This window comes from Callospermophilus lateralis, chromosome 5 (genome assembly GCF_048772815.1).
Source record: "Callospermophilus lateralis isolate mCalLat2 chromosome 5, mCalLat2.hap1, whole genome shotgun sequence".
Classification (NCBI taxonomy): Eukaryota; Metazoa; Chordata; class Mammalia; order Rodentia; family Sciuridae; genus Callospermophilus; species Callospermophilus lateralis.
In genome coordinates, this window is record NC_135309.1 from 90,881,803 (window position 1) to 90,906,874 (window position 25,072).

General features: G+C 33.5%; 1 protein-coding gene across 4 annotated transcripts in view; it reads right to left on the reverse strand.

Annotated features, from left to right (window-relative positions):
- The window catches only part of Slf1 (SMC5/6 complex localization factor 1), a 71,901-nt gene that overhangs the window by 37,541 nt on the left and 9,288 nt on the right, over positions 1 to 25,072 (reverse strand). For all 4 annotated transcript variants that reach the window (XM_076856026.2, XM_076856025.2, XM_076856027.2 and 1 more), the window contains 4 exons: positions 18,167 to 18,280; positions 17,924 to 17,999; positions 16,571 to 16,811; positions 6,146 to 6,308 (listed from right to left, as the gene is read on the reverse strand). In XM_076856026.2, the coding sequence (XP_076712141.1) occupies positions 6,146 to 6,308; positions 16,571 to 16,811; positions 17,924 to 17,999; positions 18,167 to 18,280 (594 nt within the window). The remainder of the gene's footprint in view (positions 1 to 6,145; positions 6,309 to 16,570; positions 16,812 to 17,923; positions 18,000 to 18,166; positions 18,281 to 25,072) is intronic.

A 25,072-nucleotide genomic window follows, 5' to 3' on the forward strand; every position in this document is an offset into this window, starting at 1 on the left:
ACCCATCTGTTTATGACTTAATTTGTCATAAAGTCATTCTTTATGGCTGACTAATATTCCATTGGTATATATGCCATAATTTCTATATCCATTTATCTGTTGATGGGCATCTAGGTTGGCTTTATAGTTTGGCTATTGTGAATTGTACAGCTATAAACACTGATGTGGCTGCGTCACTATAGATGCTGATATTAATCCTTTGGATATATCCCAGGGACTGGGATAACTGAGTCAAATAGTTCCACACCTGTTTTTTTCTGAGGAAATCTCCAAACTGCTATCTAGAGTCGTTGCACTAATTTGCAGTTCTACCAACAATATATGAGTGCACCCTTTTCCCCACATCCTCACCAACATTTATCATTACTTGTATTATTATTGTTATTTTTTTGGTACCAGGGGTTGAACGTAGGGGAACTTAACTACTGAGCCACATCTCCAGCCCATTTGGTATTTTATTTAGAGACAGGGTCTTAATGAGTTGTGGGCCTCGATAAATTTCTGAGGCTAGCTTTAAACTCGAGATCCTCCTGCCTCATCCTCCTAAGCCACTGGGATTACAAGCATGTGCCACTGCACCCGGCTTACTTGTATTCTTGATAATCACCACTGTGGTTGGAGTGAGATGAAATCTCAGTGTAGTTTTAATTTGTATTTCTCCGATAGATGTTGAACTTTTTTTATATATATATTTGTTGACTGTTCGTATTTCTTCTTTGGAGAAGTGTCTGTTAAGTTCCTTTGCCATTTATTTATTGGGTTATTTGGGTTTTTATTTGTGGGCGGGTATGTGTGTATGTTAAGTTTTCTGAGTTCTTTGTATATCCTGGAAATCAATGCCCTATCAGAGGTATGGGTGGCAAAGATTCTCTCCTACTCTGTAGGCTCCCTCTTCACACTTTTGTTTCCTTTGCTGTGAAGAAACTTTTTAGTTTAATGCCATCCCAATTAGTGATTTTTAACCTTTTTTCTTACACTTTAGAAGTCTTGTTAAAGAAGTCACTTCCTAAGCCAACAAGTTGAATTGTTGAACCTACATTTTCTGCTAGTATGTGCAGGGTTCCTGTTCTAATTCCTAGATCTCTGATCCACTTTGAGCTGAGCTGTATGTAGGGTGAGAGACAGGGGTTCAATTTCATTCTGCTGAATATGGATTTCCAGTTTTCCCAGCACCATTTGTTGAAGAAGTTTTTCTACAATGTCTGTTTTTAATGCCTTTGTCTAGTATAAGCTAACTGTATTTATTTATGTGGGTTTATCTCTTGAGTTTTCTTTTATTCCACTGGCCTTCATGCCTGTTTTGATGCCAACAACATGCTGTTTTTGTTTTTTTTTTAACTATAATTCTATTAAAAATTATCTGATTATGGATCACTTTTTCTTGGATTGTTTTTCTTCTACTGATAAGCTTCTCACTTGCTAGTTTACCATTCATATGAGGGAGGGAAAATAGCTGAATTCACAGTTCTGATTTTACCAGATTAAAAATAACAATTTTTGTCACCCTACTGTACCTCAAACAAATTTCTCTTGCCAATACATTCAAACTAAATTCATCAATTTCCTACCAATTATTTAACAAATACTCACATACATATCCATACATATAATTCTACAAGTTTTAAGACTTCACAGCAAAGAGTTAGGAGTAAAAGTGAGTTCATGACAGTTCCTAAAACACACTCCTGAAAGGTTGTTTAGAGATTCACATTTACCCAAATAGCCTGGGAATCAATGCCCTCTCCAAGGGCATGATTATGATAAAATCCGAATGTGTTAAGGCCTACATAGTGTAACATTTGGTTCCCTCTCACGTCAGGCTTCCTTTGTGGATATGATGGACTTAGCACATTGTAATCCTGTAATCAAAAAACAATCCCTAAGAGTGGTTGACTGAATTTCCCCTTCAGCTATTCAGAAAAGTGAAACTAAAACTAAGAAAAATACAGACTTTTGTTCCTTTCTATCAGAGACATTCAGAGTGATACTCTGAATGTACAACAGTAATTTCCATTAAGGGTTAACTTGCAGGGTAAAAAAAGTAAGTTTCTGGCTTTCCATTTCATATGGTATACAACTGAAGGACAATCAATCCATAGGCCCCGATTGAGAAATGTCTAAAATATAGGATTAATTAACCCCACATAGATTCCAGCTGCACAGAATGCAAAATGAATCTGCCATTATCATTAGCAAGGAGGCATGAAACATTATGTTTACTTATGCAGCCTTTTAAGATGTTATTTATGACTTATCAATGAGAACAGATGCTTCCAGTGCCCTATGTCCCATTGGACTATTTAAAAATCATAACCTCACAAAGAATGACATTGAAAGGTTTTTTTTAAACCAATATGTTTTATATGAGAGAAAAAAAATCAATATATATTTTTCTCTAAGCCACCAATACTCTAATTGGTTACTCTTATGAAAAATAACCAATTTTTGATGAAAAGTAATTAATAATTATAATTATTGTAAATGTAAATATTCATATTTTATTTCTTTATACCAACTATGTACTAGACATTATGGCATATGTCTCCATATAATATAGGAAAAAATGGCTGTATCTAGTATATTTTATATAATATGGTGTCATGTAAAAGACAGCTACTTATTCTAGTAGTAGTATAGTACGGTTCAGGCAATGAGATTGTTTCAGGATTGTTTCCTACCTTGGACTAGGTATAGATATACTCTGGTCTCCAGGTGTTATTCCAATATGTAGCCAAGGAATTTGTCATACAATTTGAATGAATTCATGAGACTGATATGCTAATCATAAGAATACAGAAAGCCAGAGAAATCAAGTAAAGAACAAGAGTCCTTTGAGGGCTACTTAGTTCTTAACTTGTACTTACATCATGATTCTTAAATAGTATTTCATAATCCTATGATTATCTACTACCTTATGGAAGGGAGATCTAACAAAAGAAATCAAAATTTATTCAAAAGAAGTAAAAATGTATTGAGTGTGTAGCCTTAAATTTTGCTCTCATACATGACAGCTCTGGGATTTGGGGCAAGTTATTTAACCTCATTGTACCTGAATATCACCAACTATTAATGGAAAAATAAGACACACCAGAAATGAACATGAGATTTAAATAAGATTAAGGGTATAAAATGCTTAGCATAGTGCCTGACACATAGTGGTTACTCAATAAATGGAGTAATAGTTGTACTAACAACAAGTGAAGCAACATTAAATATTAGTTTCACATAAAAAGGAAAGAAAACTAAGGCACAGTATAAACGACTTCTCTAGAGTCACAACTAGATATTACAAATCTTGTTCACAAGTTGGTTGATTTAGATCAAACAGTCATATTGTTTTGTGTGTCTGGTTTGTTTCTATAATACTTTTCCAAAATTTGTTTTATTTTATTTTAAATAGAGAGTCAAAAGAAGTTTTAAGTATTCCTTAGTATTCTCTCATTTTTGTGAAGCCTTCATGGATCAAACAACCGAGATATATTAATCATTTGTTCCTCCGTATTCCTCTGCTATGCACATAGTTTTATCAATGCAAATTTCATACTGAACTGAAATTAATAATCTCTACATTCCTTATCCATCACTAAATAGTAGACCACTTCAAAGTCTGATATGTGGTTGCATTCATTTTCATATCTCTAGTGCGTTGCATAGTACCTGGTACAGCAATAGTTTTCAATAAATTATCTGTAAACCTGAGCTAAATATATACCTGATTCTGTTTATTCAGAAGCTTTCTAAAAGGTATAAGTAGGTTAAACAGAATTATTTTTTAGTGAGTGTTTTGTTATTTTTAACTTAGTCAATTTACAAAGCTACTCTTCTGAGATGACATTTCAGAATACAGTCAATGAAGAACATTTTTATTATTCTGTGCAAAAGAGGAAGAAGAAAAGCAAGACACCAATATGAAGTTAACTTTCTAATTTCTCCTCAGAAGTGTGTACAATATCTTTTCTTTAGTTTACCAGTTATGAACTCTCAGCTGTCTGATCCAGAACTTAAAGAAAGAACAATGTATTCTAAAACTAAGTATAAATTTAAATATTTGTTACTTCTGATTGATATTCTATTGCTGCTCTCTACTATTTTAGCATCTAAATTCGAATTATTCAAAATACTACAAAACAGGACTGTGGATAATACAAATATATCATACTCTAACCATTTTTTTTGCATAGAGAAGAGAAAATTCAGACATATCTACTAATGATTTTCATTCTGTTGACAGTGAATACTACATTTAAACTATTTAAAAAGGTGTATCAGGATGTTTTTGGATACAACTAATAGAAAGCCAACTCTCACTTAAACAATAGAAATGTATTATCTTACAGAATGGCAATTTGGTCCAATGTGGTTTCAAGGTTTGGTTAACCCAGGGACTCCATCATCAGCAAGGATCCAGATTCTACCTATAAAATCTGCTATCTATCGGGCAACAAGCTAAGGCTAGTACTCCTCATGGTCAATTACTAGTAGTAATTTAGGTTACATTCTTTCATGTTCACATCTAATAGAAGTTAGTCTGCCATTGGATCTCTTTCAAATGAGAAAGAATCCTAGAAGTTCTTACATATTCCTCTTCATGCCTCATTGAACTGAATTGGTTCATGTGCTCATTTCCAGATCTATGACTGTCAAGATTATCAATACTCCAAATAGATCAAATTCTAACACTAATGGCAAATTTCCAATCCAAGTAAGTAATCTTGATGTTACTTACTAGGGAAAAATAATTCCAGAATGATAATTACTCACAGAAGACTCAAAGGTTTTCTTTCTGTTAAGCTAACAGGTATTACATGAGGACTCACTTCCCAGGTTCTATGTGAGATGACCAGGATATAATTATGGAAAAGACACACATGATTCTTTTATTTTTTAAGTTGTAGACAGATGCAATACTTTAATTAATTTATTTTTATGTGGTGCTGAGCATTCAACCCATTGTCTCACTCAGGCTAGGCAAGTGCTCTATCACTGAACTAAAACTGAGGCCCCCAGACATGATTCTTGATGCCAATTGTGCTCCAAGAGAACAGAGGAAAGATGATGAACTCAGTATGTTAGTACAGAAGGACAGAAGTGGTTTGATACACAAAACATCTGAGATAAAATAAATAGGACTTAGTAGTTGACAAGATATGTGGAGTAAGGGAAAGGAAGGTTACAATGGTGATTCCCAAATCTCTGACATAAAGTATTAGTTAAAAGGTGATGGAATCTGTTGAGATGAGAAACACGGAAGGAAATATTTTTTCCTAGATCAAGCCTGTTTGGGGATACACTGAGGTTTATTTTCTATTCTAAATGACTTATAAATTCTTCTATGCTTAGAGTCTTTAATCAGGCTTTAATCCCCATTCAAACAACTTGAGAGCTAGTATTTACACCAAGTATAGAGAAGGAGGTAGGGGAATAGGACAGGAAAATATTTCTAAACTCTTAGAAACAGCGCTCACATTTCCAAAGAAAAAATAATCCCCAAATCCTCATATGATACTATGTATTCTACTGCTGTTTTATTACACTCTAACATTAAAATGCTGAAAATTATTTTGTAGGACATACCACCAAAATGCTAAAAATAAAAGTAGAGACTCAACAAAATTAAACTTAAGCTTTTTCAAAACACGTAAGTGGTATTCTTCAATATTTAAATAAGTGAAAGCAATTACCTTAAAAATATTATCATTTTAAATCCCTATATGTTCACAATTTAGAATAAACAGTCAGTCCTCCATATCCATAGATTCAAAATCCACAGATTCAAACCAACTTCAGTTGGAAAATACAGTTAGGTCTAAGAAGGCTGCACCCATACTGAACATGTAGAGGCTTTTTTCCCTTGTCATTCTTCCCTGAAGAATATAGTGAAATAGCTATTTACACACTATTACATTCTAATAGGTATTATAAATAATTTACAGATGATTTAAAGCACATAGGAAGATATATGTAGGTTATATACAAATACTATGCCATTTTACATAAAAGACTTGAGATCTGAGCACCCTTGGATTTGGTATATAAAAAGGATCCTAGAACCAATCCTCTGGGGCACCAAGGGATGATTGCATTTCACTATATGGGTACTTTACAAAATAAATACTAAAAAATGTCTACTATTTATCTTACTTACCTCTAAAAGAAAATCCCCTAGATACTGAATTGGATAAAATGGAGCCTTAAAGTTATCTTTTTCTTTCTCAGCATTGATTCTTGCATTACTGGCAATCACATGAGTTACTCCACTTGGTGAACTTTTTGGTAAAATAACATTTGCCTTTCCAGCCTCCAAAACTCTAAATAAAAATGTAAATGGTATAAAATATATTAGAAAAATTGAATATATTTAGTCAAATTATTCAAATCAATTACTCCTTGGAGCAGGAGTATCACTATCTGAAAGGAACTAATTCCTTTGGGCCACTGAGGATCACAAAAAATAACTATTGCAATAATTTCTTAAAATATAGGATTTTCATAGCAAATGTTTAAGAAATCATACTATTCTTTCTGCCTATTCATTTCTTGATATGGGAAAGATTTTTATGAAGCAAGAATATTAAAGTATTTCCTAAGTATAAGTCAAGAGTTAAGCCCAAAAGAATAATGAAGAACGACTAAGGAAGCAGATATCCTGGAAGGAAATATATACCCAAGGAAATCATTCTGGACCACAAAAAATGAAATCAGTTGCCAACCTTAAAAGTTCAGCTTTTAAAAATTTTTAGCTCTAGTCTATATTAAGGAAAAAAAATACATTTAGACTCAGGCAGACATACACGTCCCATAAACACGAAGCTTCTGCTTTTAGAAAGCTATACTGCTACCACCTAAAAATAAGGCCAAATAATACACATCATAATTCTCTTTAAGCTCATTAGCGAATCAAGGTAATAAGTCAATCAAATAAGTTAATTTCCAAAGAATGATAGGCCCCTATGTGAAAAGGACTGGATTTCCAAACCATTTCACTGTTGGCAGAGCAAAGGAAAGTGATTGGTCATAAGAACACATAAGAATCAGTAAAGGGCTGGGGTTGTAGCTGAGTGGTGAAGTTTCCCTTGCATATGTGATTCACTGGGTTCAATCCTCAGTACAACATAAAAATGAAATAAATAAAACAAAGGTACTGTGTCCATCTACAACTAAAAATATTTTTTAAAAAGAACCAGGCAAAAATTTAAGACAATTGAAATGAAGAAGATAGCTTGTGTACCAGTTTTGAAAAGCAAAGTCCCTGACCCAAGAAAGTATGCTCTCATTTGCCAGCTCTTTGGCATAGGCCTCCATTAAATGTTCATGAAAAATACTGGGGGCATGTCAGGAAAAAATACAAGCCCTCCTATTCAGTACAGATGGGGACTGTTTGCCATTGAAGTGTACACATAAAACCAGGTCCCCTTCCCTGAGCTCTTCCTTCTCTACTATAAAGAAAAAGCCTTCAGATGTTTGGAGAAGAATAAGAAAGTTGTCTGCCCTCAGACCTAGGGAAAAAATACAATGATTTTCTCTTGAAGGGGAGGGAGTAAAACTTATCTCTAAGGAAGGAGCAAAAAAACTCTCCTGCTGCCCAGTCCCCCACCCCAAAAGATCCACTGTTTCTGCATGAGAGAAGCAAAAATCATCGCTATAAAGGAGAAACACAAATATCCCCTGGGAGTAGGATCTTAGAACAATACACAAAGAGATATAACACTGGGGAGAGACCAGAAACTCTCTCTTGCCGAAAAAGCCTGTCCACAGACAGATTTTGATTGTGGGGAGTGGGGCAGGAAGGCTAGAAACACAAATACTGAGAAAGCCCCAACCACAAGAACCAATAACATAGAGAAGGATTAAAATGAAAGCCTATCTAGAGCTGAGAATATACACTATCCACACTCTCGGCCTATAAATGAGTAAAAAGATAGATGGGAAGAACACAAAGAGCGTACTCCTGTGCCCTTTTAGTGCAGGAACTACCAAAAGGTTAAGGCAGAGCAAGAACACTGATAAAAACCTTTCTAGTACCCAAGATCCCAAACTAAATACAAAGAAATTAGAGTTCACTGCTGTTAGCAGCAGAGATGCACTGAGGGTGACTATAACATTAACAAAACCCAAATCCAACTCAATAACTGACAAGATTAACTCAATCACCCATAATAGCCCCCTTATCGAAGAGGCAGTCCCATTTTTAATATAAATATTATTCATCTTAGCCTGTATTATTCTTCTACATGCGATGTCTGATATTAAGCAAAATGCATTAAAAATATAAGATATCTATAGAACAGTAAGAAAAACTTAAATCAAGAAATAAAAGAATTAACAGTATGGACTGGGATATAATTCATGTTGAAATGATCAGAAAATCACCTTTAAATAACTATGATTTAAAAGAACTTAATGGAAAAGATGTACAATGTACATAAACAGATTGAGAACTCAGCAGACATCAATGAAAATGGTAGAAATAAAGGACACTATATCAGAGAACAATTTCTTTAATAAGCTTATGAAGAGGCAGAAACAACAGATAAAAGAATTATTGAACCTGAAGATAGGTCAAAATTTTTTCAAAAGAAGAACTGTACATGAAATAGTTGTGGAATAGAATTAAATAGTCTAAAATACATGTCATGGCTAGGTGTAGTGGACCTCTGTAATACCAGTGACTGAGAAGACTAAGGCAGGAGGATCACAAGTTTGAGGCCAGCCTCAGCAACTTAGGGTAAGACTGTGTCTCAAAGTGAAAAATAAAAAAGGCTGGGTTGTAGTTCAGTGGTAAAATACCTCTGGGTTCAATTCCCAGTGCTGAAGTGGGACGAGGGGCAGAAGCCAGGTAATAGTTTCAGTGGAATAACCACACAAGATGAGACACATATAAAAAATAATGGCTGAATATTCTTTAATATTAATATGAAAAAACCCAAATGTATAAGAAACATAAAATACCCAAGCCAACAAATAAACAAAATACACACATGTATGTGTGTATATATCAGTATCAAAGTGATAAAAAATAAAGGTCAGGAGAAAAACTTGAAAGAAATCAGGAAAAGAAACTACAGACAGAAAGAATAGCAGTTGATTTCTCATCAAAATTAGTACAAGATAGAAGACAATGAACAGAGCGTTTAATTACTGAAAGTAAAAAAAATAGTCAACCCATAATTTTATATCCAGGGTCTGTGTGGGAGAAAAAAAAATAAAAAACTAAGTTTTCTCTGCTCTCACACCACAATAATCAACACAGAAAACTTCTGTTATCTCAAAATGTGAGAATTTATTTCTGTTAGCAAACAAGCAGTCAATTCTGCATCAGAAGATACCACCTGAATGTCCTCTAACCCAATTCAGTTCTGACAATGAGACTAAAGGTAGTGTCAAATTCCACAGTTTGAGGGTTCAGGTCCTAGGATTGCCCTCTCCCCCAGTTTGGATGCTAACTGCTAACCTCAGATTGTTTCATCTTTGCTTCTGACTGACCAACTATAAACCAGGGTTCAACTGGGTTTGATTAATTTGATACAATAGCTTATAGAACTCAGAGATATGTTTATCATAAAGACTATTACAAAGGATACAGATGAACAGATGCATAGGGAAAGGCATGTGGGAAGGAGGTGGAGCTGCTGTGCCTTCTCTAGGCATACAGACTTTAGGAACTTCCATGTATTTGGCTAATCAGAAGCTCTCAGAAACCTGGGTTCCTTATGTGGCATTGTTACAAAGATATTTGTAAATTCAATTACCAATCAATTATCATTGGATTAAATTGTTTAAAAAAAGACACAGAATGGCCTGGGTGCAGTGGCACATGCTTGTAATCCCAGCAGCTAAGAAGGCTGAGGCAGGAGAATAGTGAGTTCAAAGCCAGCCTCAGCAAAGGTGAGGTGCTAAGCAACTCAATGAGACCCTGTCTCTAAATAAAATACAAAAATAGGGCTGGGTGTGGCTCAGTGGTCGAGAGCCCCTGAACTCAAATCCTGGTACCAAAAAAAAAAAAAAAAAAAAAGAAAAGAAAGAAAGAAAGACACAGAGTGGCCAGGTTTAAACAAAAATAAAATAAACATGATCCACCTATATGCTGCCTACAAAAGATTCACTTCAATCTTTAAAAACACACATAGACTGAAAATGAGAGAATGGAAAAGCATAGTCCATGCAAAAAAAAAAAAAAAAAAAAAAAAGCACGGCTGGCTATACTTAGACAAGAAAGATAAAGTCAAAAACTGTAAGAAAAGACCAATAAAGTCATTATATAAAGATTAAGGGGTCAATTTATCAAGAGGATATAATTGGAAGTATACATGCACCTAAATATATAAATCAAATATTAAATGATCTAAAGGAATAGATAAATTGCAATACAATAATAATAGGAGACTTCAATATAGAGTAAATACTTTAATACTTCAACAATAGGCAGATAATCTAGAAAGAAAAAAACATTAGATCTGAACTATACTTTGAACCAAATGACCTAACAGACATATACAGAACATTCCATCCAAACCAATATGACATATTCTTCTAGAATGCACTCAGTACATTCTCCAGGATAGTTCTATGTTGTATCACAAAATAAGTCTGAACAAACTTAAAATCATTGCCTACTGTCTTTTATAAACACAATGATAAAAAGTTAGACTAAATCAGGATATCAGAAATCTTTAGAAAACACACAAATAAATGGAAATTAAACAACATATTCCAGGACAAACAATGAGTCAAAGAAGAAATCAAAAAGAGACATCAAAAACATCCTGAGACAAGAGCTGGGGACATAGGTCAGGGGTAGAATGACTATCTTGCATGAATGAAGTCCCGGGGTCAATCCTGAGCAAATAAACACCTTGAGACAAACGATAATGGATATAAAACATACCAAAACCTATAGAATGCAGCAAGAACAATATTGGAGGGAAACTTATAGCAATAAAAGCCTGCATCAAAAAGAAGAGAAATTTCAAATAAACAACCTATTGTTACACACCAGAGTACCAGAAAAAGAACTAAACCGAAAGTTCGAAAAATGAGGAAATAACAAAGATTAGAGCAGAAATAAGTAAAATGGACACCAGGAAAAAACAAAACAAAACAATAAAACTGAGAGTTGGATTTTTAAAAAGATAAATAAAATTGACAAACCATTAGCTATACTACCAAAAGAATAAGGACTCAAATGAAGAAACTCAAAGGTGGGGGAAAAAAAGAAATTATAAGTGATACCACAGAAATACAAGTCATAAAAGACTTATGAACAATTATATGCTAAGAAATCAGAAAAATCTAAAAAAATTGGTAAATTCCTGGACACACACAACCTACCAAATTAGGAATAAAAAGAACACTTAAACAGACCAATAAAAATAATGAGACCAAATCAACAATAAAGTCTCCCATCAAAGAAAAGGCGAGGATCTAAAAGCTTTATTCTTGTTTTCCACCAAACATTCGAAAAACTAATATTAATTCTTCTCAAACTATTCCAAAAAATAGAATAGGAAGGAATTTTTCCAAACACATTTTATAAGGGAGCATTACCCTGAAAACCTAAATCAGAGGGACACAAAAAAACCACCACAACCAAAAAAGAAAAAAAGAAAACCACCACACCTGTATCCTCAGGGAACAGAAATACAAAAATTCTCAACAAAATAATAACAAATTAAATTTGACAAGACTTTAAAAAGATCATTCACCACGACCAGGAATTCAAGATGGTTCAAAATATACAAATCAATAAACATGGTATATGACATTAACAGAAAAAAAAGATCATATCATTTCTGTAGATACAGAAAAAATATTTGACAATATTCAACATCCTTCATGCAAAAAATTTTAAGTAATTGATGTATAGAAGGTGTATACATTAACACAAAAAAGGCCATAACACATAAACCCAGCTAACACTATACAGGAAAGGGTTGAAAACTTTCCTTCTATGATCTATAATCTGGACAAGTATGCCCACTTTTACCACTTCTATTCAACATGGTACTGGAAGTCCTGGCCAGAGCAATTCAGCAACAGAAAAGAAAAAAGCACACAAACTGGAAAGGAGGCAAATTATTTCTGTTAGCAAAGGACATGACAGAAAAATCCCAATGAGTATCCAAAAGCTACCTGAATCAGTCAACACGTTCAAAAAAGTTGCACAGGATAAAAAACTTAACATAAAAATCAGTAGTGTCCTCTATATTACTATGAACTAGCTGAAAAAGAAATTAAGAAACTTTCTCATTTTCAAATCTATAAAAAATAAAATAAATGTAACCAAGCAGTTAGAATCTCTCTCCAATAAAAACTATATAAAATTTACTGATGAAAGAAATTAAAGAGTATACAAATAAATGGAAAGATATTAGAGGCGTACTGTTAAAATGTCCATAGTACCAAAATCAATCTATAGATTCAATAAAATTCCTATCAAAATACAATGATAGGACTGGGGTTATAGTTCAGTGATAGAGCGTTTGCCAGCATGTGTGAGGCACTGGTCTTGATTCTTAGCACCATATGTAAATAAGAAAATTAAAGGTCCATTGACAACTTAAAAAAAAAAAAAAGTACAATGACATTTTTCACCAAACAAGAAAAAAAAAAAAATCCCAATGTTTCATGGAAGCATAAAAAGACCCTGAACAACCAAAGCAATCTTGAGTAAAACAGAACAAAGCAGACGGTATCACACTACTTGACTTCAAAATATACTACAAAGGTATAGTATCACCGGCATGCAAACAGACACACAGATGAATGGAACACAACAGAGAGCTCAGGAATAAGTCTATGCACTTACAGCAAACTGATTTTCAACAAAAGTGTCAAGAAAATACAATAGGAAAAGGAAAATCTCTTTAGTAAGTAGTGTTTGGAAAATTGGATATCCACATACTGAAAATTAAAATCTTATCTCATACCATATACAAAAATCAACTCAAAAAAGATCAAAGACTAAAATGTTAAGGCTTGCCTAGTTTACAAAACCACTCGAAGAAAAGAGAGGAAAGACTTTATATTGGTCTGAGAAAAGATATGACCTCAAAAGTCCAAGAAACAACAGTAAAATAGACAACTAAGATAACATCAATCTAAAATTTCAGAAAACAAACAGTATAAGAGAAAATATTCACAAACTATACTTCAGGTAAGTGGTTAATATCTAGAGTTTATAAGGAATTCAAACAACTCTATAGCGAAAAAGCAAATAACCCTTTTTAAAAAATGGGCCGACAACTTAAACAGTTACTTCTCAAAAGACAAACAATGGTCAACATGGATATGGAAAAAATGTTTGACACCACTGATCATCAGAGAAATGCCAATCAAAACCACTTATCACTTAACACTTGTTAGAACTGTTTTTATCAAAAGGAGGGAAAAAAATAAGTGATGGCAAGTATATGAAAAGGGAGCTATTACATATTGTTGAGAGGAATGTAAATTTGTACAGCCATTATGGAAAACAGTTTGAAGTCTTCAAAATATCAAAAACAGAATTACCACATGATTCATCAATCTCACCATATATATGGGTATGTATCCACAGAATATGAAATCAGTATGTATAAGAGATAGCTGTGTCTCCATATTTATAACAGCAATATTTATAATAGCCAAGATATGGAATCAACTTACATGTTCACCAATTGCTGAATACCTACACAATGCAACACTGCTCAGTCATAAGAATGAAATTTTGTCATCTGTTACAACGTGGATGGAGCTAGAGAATGTTATGTTAAATGAAATAAGCCAGTTATAGAGACCAATACTACATACCGCATGATTTCCCTCATATGTGCCATCTAAAAAGAACTAATATCATAGAAATAGTGAAATGGTGGTTACCAGATATTTGGGTGGTTAGGGAGATGGAAGAAGGATGGGGAGATGTTAGTAGAAGGATATATATTATGGTTAGATAGGAGGAATATATTTTTAAGTGTACAAAATAGACACACAGACTGGATAAGTAATTCCAGGACCAAGATGGTGGGAGAGTATTGGCAGGGGGACAGACAGAAGAGATAAGAAATGAATAGCTACCAATGATCATGAAGCTTCTCTTTAATGTGATGATAATGTTCTAATATTTATTGTATTGATGATTCAAAAACTCTGTGATCATACTAAGAACTACTAGATTATACACTACAGTGAATGGCTAAATTGTATGTTAATTATATCTCAACAAAGCCATTTCATAAAAAAGCCAACTACAGAAATCAATGAAATAACAAAATTAAAATAATTAAATTTTAATTTCCAATTGTTTTTGCTAGTATGTAAGAAAATAATTTTTATATAATGATGTTATCTTGTGATCTTCCTAAATTCACTAATTTAAGTATCTTTGATAAAAATCTTAATGTCTTTTTTGTTTGTTTGTTTGTTGTACTTATTACACGGGCTTACTAGCACATCTAGTAAAATGCTAAATAGAAATGGTGAATCAGCAATATATTAAAAAGGCATAATCCACCACAGTGAAATACAGTTTATTTCAAGAATGTAAGTTTAACATTTGAAATTCAATCAGTATTATTCACCATATTAACAGACTTAAAGATAAAAGTGAATTATCAATAGATGCAGGTGAATTATCAATAGATGCAGATAAAACTTTCAAAGAAATTCATTTACATGGCTTCCCAAAACAGAAAGATCCTAGGAATAAATTCAACGGAATATGTACAAGATTAATAAAATGAATCTACAAAACATTAATGACAGAAACCAAAGAACACTAGGAGAGAGAGTCTACTAATAAGAAGACTCAATATTTCTAAGAACACAGTTCTCCCAGTATGAACACTGTAGGTAAAATACAATCCTAGCTTGCTTTTTTCACAGAAACTTACAAGCTGATTCTAAAAATATATGAAAATTCAAAGAATCCAGAATCACCACAACAGTTTTTTAAAAGATACAGTTGAAGGATTTTTACTATTTCGTTTCAAGATTTACTATAAGCAACAGTAATCAAAACAGTATGATGATGGTATATGTTAGACATAGAGGTCAGTGTAACAGAATAGCAAGTCCAGAAATAGACCATACATCCATGGTCAATTGATTTTTGACCACAGTGCCAAAGTAAATGCAGAGCAACTAAACTCTCTTTCACTGCAATTGGGAATGTAAAATGGTACAACTAGTTTGGAAAACAGTTTGCTATTTTCTTATAATGTTAAATATGCAATTGTCATCTGAGCTAGCAATTTCATTCTCAGGTATTTCCTAAGAGAAATGAAAACATGCCTATATGAATACTCATACTCAAATGGTCAAAGCAGCTTGGTTTGTTTTGTTTTGTTCTGTCAGAAAAACAGCTGTGGAGGGGAAGGGGATGAAGTAGCCATGGGCAGAGGAATCAACTGAACTGTCATATAATTAAAAGGAAAGCCTCTCTTACTCCATCTGTGCATTAGAGCCAAAAGCCCTTCGATTATACCTACTGCTGGAGAGAGGTTCCTTTATATCCCAACATGAGTCAGTCATTAGATGCCCATTGCCCTCAGGTTTGGGGCATAGCCTTGGATAAGACAATTCTCTTTAGCACAATTATGACATTTTGTCATAATTCAAGTATCCTTATGTGTGGTTCTGTTCCTGTCCCACTGATTCATTTGTTGATCTTTCTAACAACACCACATTATCATAATCACTAAAAAGGAGCTTTATTCATATTAATAAAAATAATAAAATGTCACAAGTGCCCATTAATAGGTGAGTGAACAAACAGACTTTAAATCAGCAACAGAGTAGAATACTAAACAGCAACAAGAGTGAATGGTGATACATGCAACGTAATTTCAAAAATAGAGTACTAAGCAAATTAAGCTAAAACAAAGTGCGTATTCAGTGTCATCCCAAATATATGAACCCCTAAAAAAAATGAAAATCTAATCTGTAACTATAAGAAGGAAACCAGTGATTGCCCAGTATTTGTGGTCCAGAATTAAATGTATAAGGTCACAAAAGAACATTATAAGATGAGTATAAATGTTACAGATCTTGATATAGTGAGGGTAATATAGGTGAGTTCCTATCCAAACTTATTAGTATACACTCAATATGGGTGCATCATCCATATCCATAATCATTATCCATAAATTACATTTCACTAAAGACAATAAAATGATTCCCTCTTAAAAAAAAAAAAGAGTAGTAGCAGACTTGTAATACTTTTTAAATAACTGAAAGGCTTCCAAAAATATATAAAAGGCAAAATGAAATTAAACTATGAAAACACTATGAACCATAAAGATAATACTACATAAACCTAAAAAAGGGTTCTGATAACATAATACTTTACTAGCAAAAATTTAAGAGGTTCAAACTTGGCCAAAAGAAATAACATGGAAAATAAAGGAGATCAAATAGATTTTGTTTTATTAGAGACATATACTTAAACATGCAGAATGGCTTACCTAGGGGGATCAAAAAGAAAATAATCACAGCTCACATTTTGACTGAACTGATAACTGCAAAAATACAATAAGGTATTCATGCCAAAATTGTTTTCTCATTCATTGCTTTAACTTTTATGAGATCCTACCTTACAAGAGAATCACTTCGTTTATCGGCTCTAACAAGAAGGACAACTTTCCATCTGTGGAAGGCTCCTGGAGCACCAGTGCGTTTCAGTTCTTCACGCCATCTTTTAGGTGCAGATTGCATTTGAGGTGAATAATGGGAGTCTTTTTCAATTTTATATCCCCATTCATAAGTTGTTTCATCAAGCCATCTGCCACTTTTGGCACTATGAATTATGTAGTCTTTAGTCAGTACCCACTTTCCTAGAAAGGAAATGAACTGTTCATCACAGAGAAATTTTGGTTCAAATAAAGATCAAATTTCAAATAAGTCAATCTTTGTCAACATGAGATTCTTAGGCTATACTGCCAACATTATCTTTGAACTATGTTTTTCTAAATTTTTGAGAGTGAAGCCGATAACATCACTGAACATTGTATGTAATGTCTTCAGTGACAAATAATTATAATTTTAAACATTACTAATGAAGCATACATCTAAAGCTTTAAAATAAAAATATGTGATATTATTTGAATTATTATTACTGATATCATTCACTTTGGGGCTGATATATATATTCTTTCTCCTATGCTAAAAGTCTCTCCAATAATGTTCACAGTACTGTTACACTTTGCCAAACAAATTTATTGTTAGGTAATTTTCTCTGGCATTTAATAACATTCAGTAGTTTCTATATCTGGGCATCAATGATCTCTTAAACTGCAGGGAAAATGTATGCTTTTATTTAATGGACCTAATAATGAATCCAAGAATAATGAATCAATCCTCTGGTATGTTAATCTAAAAAATAATAGATTCACTGGAGTCACATACATCTATCTGTTTTGGGGGTGATTCAATCAGTAGATTAATGATATTCCAAATCACTCTCAGTAGAGACAGGCTTAAGGATTATCAGTGGCGACAAAGGGGGAGAAAGAAAGGTCTAATTTGGGTTTACTGAATTTGATATTTTAGGGAAATAAAATAGAATCACTATTGCTTCATAGAATGGATAGGAGAGGAAGCAGAAGGAGAACAAAAATGCTGATTATTTCCAATGACAGATCAAAGAAAAGCTGAGGTCTCAACAAAAGCTTAAGTTTTGGCATTTGGTGCCAATCTTTTTATTAAACAATTTTTTTCTAAATAAAACACCTAAATCTTTGGTGAAGTAAATATTTCCACCCAATTAACATATTTTCATGTATTACAAAGTTTTACTCAGAAGAATAATAAAGTAGAAGTTATATTAAAGAAATAATTTAAGAAAAATATCAGGGGAAAAACCACATTTTTATCTGATATAATAAACATTCTAACTTTTCTTTAACATGAGGATTTTTTAAGGTTCAGAGAAAGGCAGTTTACTTACCTGCTGCACAAGCTGCTAAAAATTTTTCACTCTTACACAGGCGTTCAGCTATAAGATGCGTACAATTTTTGTATTTCTAAAAGGAAAAATTCACATGAAGAAATATTACTAAACTAAGATTTCCTTAATAACACAGCTTTCTATTCTTACAATATCAAGGGGGCAATATTTCATGTTTAAGTCAGTATTTTAATTCTATTTTTCAACTACACCTTGAATATTTTTATAAGCTTTTGTACTCACCTCACTCTTAATAAACGTGCAATCTAGTTTTAAAAGCAATTTGCCTAGAGCTTCCTTTTCTTCCATCTTAAATCCTGTCATCTGGATGATATGCTTTGGGGCATCATGTTCCATCTAACGTATATACACACAGAAGATAACATGTTAAACACATTACTCACAGAGTTATTTTTTCTTAACTCTGAGTACTAAAATAAAAACTAAAATTAATTAAACACATAATGAATTAAACATGTAAGGCTTAACCATAAACTTTACACCAATGTTAAATTTACTTACAACAGAAACAAATTTCAAAAAGTTATCTTCTCGAAATGTGATCTTAAATAAAATAAATTTTTGTTTCTGGCTTGAACACTGAAAGTGGACATCAATACACACATTGATGAATGAATATAATTCTTCAGAAAAAGATATATATCCATATAAATGTTAGTATAACAATACCAGCTTCATTCTTAAAATGCTATTTTTTGCTAAGAGCTTTAAAACAAATACGTTGTGGACAATGATACAATCAGATTTTGTACTAATTTTTGAAGTGTTTTTGGACAGATATTAAGAATATGTGCAAGTCACTGGAGACAAAGAACACATGGTCCCACAGCATTAATACCAAATAATTTAGTACAACACGTACACATAATGATCCTGTATAGATTCTATTTTCCATGTACATTTCTGAACATACTGAACTTGGGAATGAAAGGGAGTGGGGGAGAGAGAGAGAGAAAGAGAGAGAGAGAAGATTGGGGAGTGGAAATTAAGCTCAACCACTTAAAACATTTGGAAAGACAGACAAAATTAATAGTACAACAGTAACAAAAAGGTCTTAAAACAGAGCAAACAGCTTAAAACCAAATTGTAAAAAAAAAAAAAAAAACTGAGCCATGGATATGCAGTCAACTTGTGGAGCCCTCACCAACCAGTCACCCCCTTAAATCCCCCTGCAGTGGGATTTATTAAGCATCCAGCCAGAAAGAACTTCTAGAAGAACCACTACTAGCAGAAAATTGTTAGAATCCCCTGCTTGCTCTACCTCAACATGAACAAGGGGAATGTGTTGGTGGAGACCTGTGCTGGGAACTGCACCTAACCCTGCTCAAACTCCTTGACCCAGGCAAGAGCATAAAGAATTGCTCAGTATTCCCTTGCTTGATTCAGAAACAGCAACAAAGCATTTTTGGCACCAAAAAGAGGAAATCAGATTCATTAGTCTAGACCACTAAAACTAGTGGGAGGCACAGTGAGAAGGCTAGAGATGATCTCTAGGAACATAGGCCTTACCGGAGGGAAGGTGCCTGAATGTCCAGTCAGACATCCCATGGAAAATTAACACAGTCTATGCACCAGGAAAGGGCTGCTCCCAGCCTTAATTGGCACACAGCGATCTGTGATCAACCCAGTCATTCACAACATGGGGCAGTAGAAACTAGACTAGGTGAATCACCTGAGACCCTTCACTACAGTACCTCAGAGAGTGTCAATGGCCAGAATACTATACAACAGAAAATTCATTACCAGAGTTCCTGTGCTCACAGATCTTCACTATCGTGAAAAGGATCCTATAGAGGGGAGCAGGTACATGGTAACCCAAAGCAAACACAGGGGCACTCCAGAGCCTTCATCCTGAACTACTGCACACAATAGAAACAACCAACCCAAACACTGCACCCTCTGAGCAGTCAGCTGCAGGCCCCTGAGCTGGCAAACCAGAAGATTCTAGTAGGAGGTTACCAGCAACTAAGGAATTGGCTCCTGTGCCCCTGCAACTCAGAATAGATCCACAGCCAAAGACTGTTGGACATCTGCTTAATGTCCAAACCCCAATGAAATGCAAACCAAAATTCAACAAGAATCTTCCTCACCTTGACATGGTTTATATAAACAACTCTAATATCAACTTTGATCATATAAAAAACTCTAACTTGAATGACAATTGTTAAACCAATAACCAACACTGTACCTTCAACCTATTTGAGTGTATTTATCTAATGGTTTAAAGCATTAAATGAAATCAATCTTCCTATCTTTGTTTTCCTACCTCTGATTTATACTTGCTTTTTCACCCCCTACTCATATTCTTCCATTATCTGCTACTACCTCAAACACCAATATTTTCTACCTTGGTGTAGGTTAGTCTTTTATCTTCTCTCTCTCCCCCTCTGTCTTTTCCCTCTCCTTTTTGCCCAATCTTTCTTCCAACCTACTTTTAACCCTCACTTAAGGTTATAGTAAGTTTACTAAATTCAACAACTAATTTTTTTTACCTACTTTGGAACATAATTACAGGTTTATGGTTGAATTTGAGGAACTACAGAGAAAAACTGCAACAAGTTTTTGTTTCTTGTAAAACCTTAATAATAATAATACAAGGATTGACTAATAATACAAGGATTGACTCTGAAGTCACTATAGTAAATAGAGCTCAGTGACATGTCTTAAAATGGTGCTGATATTAGAATCAGCACAGATCACACAGTGACTTAAAAAATCATCCAACCCAGGGGTCTGAAGAGAAAGAAGCTCACAAAGTAGTCCTTTGCCTAAAAGAAGAAGTCAGAACTATACTAATAGATGGATACACAAACAATATGAAAAAGCAAGGGAACAAACCATCCCAAACGACACATTAATGCTTCAACAACAGACTTCAATGACACCACAGTGGAGGAAAAGTCAGAGAAAGACTTCAGAAAGTCCATAGTTAACTATTCTAAGAGCTAAAAGAAGATGTAAGGAGTGAAATCAGAGAAAAAAGAGGAAGTGAAAGATCACTTCAATAAAAGATTGAGATTTTGAAAAAGGACCAAAAGGAAATCCTTGAAATGAAAGAATCAATATGCTATATTAAAAAATTAAAAACACATCCCCAATAAATGAGACCACTTTGAAAATAGATTTTCAGGCCTTGAAGACAAAGTACATAATCTTGAAAATAAAGCCAACCATAAAGACGTTAAAAGACCATGAACAGAATATTCATGAAAACTTGGATAGCATTAAAAGGCCACATTTAAGATTTATGAAGGTTCTGAAATACAAACTAAAGGAATGCACATTCTTTTCAATGAAATAATATCAAAAAATTTCCAAATATTAAGAATGAGATGGAAATTCAAATATAAGAGGTATATAGAACTACAAATATACAAAAATCACAATAGATCCACTCTAAGACACATCATTATGAAAACGTCTCACATACACAATGACAGAATTTTAAAAAGCTATAAGAGAAAAATAACTAGTCGAATTCAGAAATAAATCAATACAGACTTCAACTATTTCTCAATCCAGAACCTAAAAGCTAGGAAGGTTTGGAATTATATGAACCAAGCTCTAAAAGAAAATGAATGCCAACCAAGAATACTATGCCCAGAAAAATTAAGCTTCAGAATTCAAGAGGAAATAAAAACCTTCCATGATAAGCAAAAACTAAAGAAATTCATAACTAGAAAGTCTGCACTATGTAAAATATTAAATAAAATATTTCATGAAAACTAGCATAGGAAGGAATAATACTAAAATAGTCAATTAAAGGAAAATGAACTCAAATTTAAACATTAGAAAAAAAATCAAAATAGCAGGAAATAAAACTCACCTCTCAAATAATAACACTGAATGTAGATGGTCTAAACTCAATCAAAAGAATAGGTTGGCAAACTGGATTAAAAAACAAGACCCAAAATTATACTGTCTGCAAGAGATTCAGCTCACAGGCAAAGATAGCCACAGACTGAAAGTGACAGGATGGGGAAAAAATACCATTCATATGGGATTCATATACAAGCAGGGCTTGCTATTCTCATATCAAATAAAGTAGACTTCTACCCAAGATTAATCAAAGAGACAAAGAAAATCACTTCGCACTACTTAAGGGAATCATATATTAACAAGATGTAAGGATGGTAAATATTTATGCCAAAACAATGGAGCATCTATATACATCAAACAAACCCCTCTCGATATTAAGAATCAAATAGGCTAGGCGTGGTGGTGCATGCATGTAATCCCAGCAGCTTGGGAGGCTGAGACAGGAGGATCACAAGTTCACAGCCAGCCTCAGAAAGAAGCGAGGTGCTAAGTAATTTTATTTAGAGACCCTGTCTCTAAATAAAATTCAAAATAGGGCTGGGGGTGTGGCTCAGTGGTTGAGTGCCCCTGAGTTCAATCCCTGGTACCAAAAAAAAAAAAAAAAAAGAATCAAATATATCACCAAACAATAACACTGGGTGACGTTAATACACCTCTCTTACCACCACTGGATAATTCGTCCAAACAAAAACTAAGAAAAGATTCTACACAACTAAATAATAACACTTCACCCATTAATGACTGAATATATTATTTTCTTAGTAGCACATGGAACATTATCTAAAATAGATAATATTTTACGTAACAAAGCAAATCTTACCAAATACAAAAAAAATAATGAAAATACTTTGTATTCTATCAGATCATAATGGAATGAAATTAGAAAAGAATTATGGGACACAAAAAGAGAAACTAACATCTGGATATTGAATAAAATACATTTGAATGATGAATGAATAGCAGAGAAAATCAGAGGAGAAATTTTTAAAAATTCTTGGATGTAAATGAGAATAGTGATACAACCTATCAAAGTCTCTGGGACAATATGAAGACAGTTCTAAGAGGAATGTTCATAGCATTGCTCTCATACCTTAAAAGAAGAGAAAGATACCAAGTAAATAATCTAACATTACATGTCAAGGTCCTAGAAAAAGAAGAACAAAATACCCAAATCAGTAGAGGACGGAAATAATTAGAATCAACAATCATTGAAATTGATATAAAAAAAATCAAAGAAACAAAGAATTGGGTTTTTGAAAGAATAAACAAATCTGATAAACCCTAAGATAAACTACTAAAATATGAGGAAAAAACTCAAATTATAAAAATCTGAGATGCAAAAGGAAATATTACCACAGACACTACTGAAATACAGAGGATTATCAGAAATTATTTTGAAAATGTATACTGCAGTAAGCTAGAAAATCTTGAAGATATTGACAAATTCCTAGAGATATATGTCCTACCCATTGAACTATGAGGATATAGAAAACTTAAACAGATCAATTTCAAGCAATGAAATTGAAGCAGTTATCAAAAACCTTCCATCAAAAGCAAAGCCTAGGACTGGATGGATTCTCAGCCAAGTTCTATAAGAACTTTAAAGAAGAACCAAGACCAATCCTCCTCAAATTATTACAATAAGTAGAAAAGGAAGAAACACTGCCAAATTCATTCTACTAAGTCAGTATCACCCTATCACCAAAACCAGACAAAGACACATCAAGGAAATAAAACTTCAGACCAATATCCTTGATGAAACTAGATGCAAAAATTCGTAATAAAATATTGGCAAATTACATACAAAAACACAGTGTTCTATGATCAAGTGGATTCAAGCCAGGAATGCAAGTTTGATTCAATATACAGATATCAATAAATGTTAATTCATCACATAAATAGATTTAAGGACAAGAATCACACAATTATCTCAACAGATGCAACAATTGTTATTGTTGAATAACAATTAATAGCACCCATTAATGTTTAAAACACTAGAAAAACCAGAGATAGAAGGAACTTATCTCAACATTGTAAAGGCTATCTATGACAAACCCAAGGACAACATTATTCTGAATGGAGAAAACTGAAAGCATTTCCTCTAAAAACAGGAACGAGACAAGATGTCCACTTTCACCATTCCTATTGCACCTAGTCTTTGAAACTTTAGCCAGAGCAAACAGAAAAGAGAAGGCAATTTAAGGGATACAAATAGGAAAAGAAGAATTCAAATTATCTCTCTTTGCTGACAACATGAATCTATATTTAGAAGACCCAAAAATCTCCACCAGAAAATTTCTAGAACTCGTAAGTGAATTCAGTGAAGCAGCAGGATACAAGATCAACACCGATAAATCAATTATGTTTCTATACTTGAATGATGAATCTGCTGAAAAAGAAATTAGGAAAACCATCCATTCAAAATAGTCTCAAAAAAACAAACAAAACAACCACCACAAGGAAAAAAAAAACTTGAGAAATGAACAGACACTTCTCAGAAGAGGATATTCAATCAATCAACAAATATATGAAAAAATGTTCATCATCTCTAGCAATTAGAGAAATGCAAATCAAAACTACTCTAAGATACCATCTCACTCCAGTCAAAATGGCAGCTATTATGAAGACAAACAACAATAAGTGTTGGGGAGGATGTGGGGAAAGAGGCATACTCATACATTGCTGGTAGGACTGCAAATTGGTACAGCCAATATGGAAAGCAGTATGGAGATTCCTTAGAAAACTTGGAATGGAACCACCGTTTGACCCAGCTATCTCTTTCCTGTCTACACCCAAAGGACCTAAAAACAGCATACTACAGCGACACAGCCACATCGATGTTTACAGAAGCACAATTCACAATAGCTAAACTGTGGAACCAACTTAAATGACCTTCAGTAGATGAATGGATTAAAAAATGTGGCATATATATACACAATGGAATATTACTCAGCAATAAAAGAAAATAAAATCATGGCATTTGCAGGTAAATGGATGCAGTAGGAGAAGATAATGCTAAGTGAAGTTAGACAATCCCAAAAAAACAAATGGCGAATATTTTCTCTGATATAAGGTGACTGACTCATAGTTGGGTATGGAGAGGGAGCACAGAAGGAATTGAAGAACTCTAGATAGGGCAGAGGTGTGGGATGGGAAGGGAGGGGGCAGGGGTTTAGCAATGATGGAGGAATGTGATGGACATCATTATCCAAAGTACACGTATGAAGACATATATTGGTGTGAACATACTTTATATACAAACAGAGATATGAAAAATTGTGTTCTATATGTGTACTAAAACTTGTGATG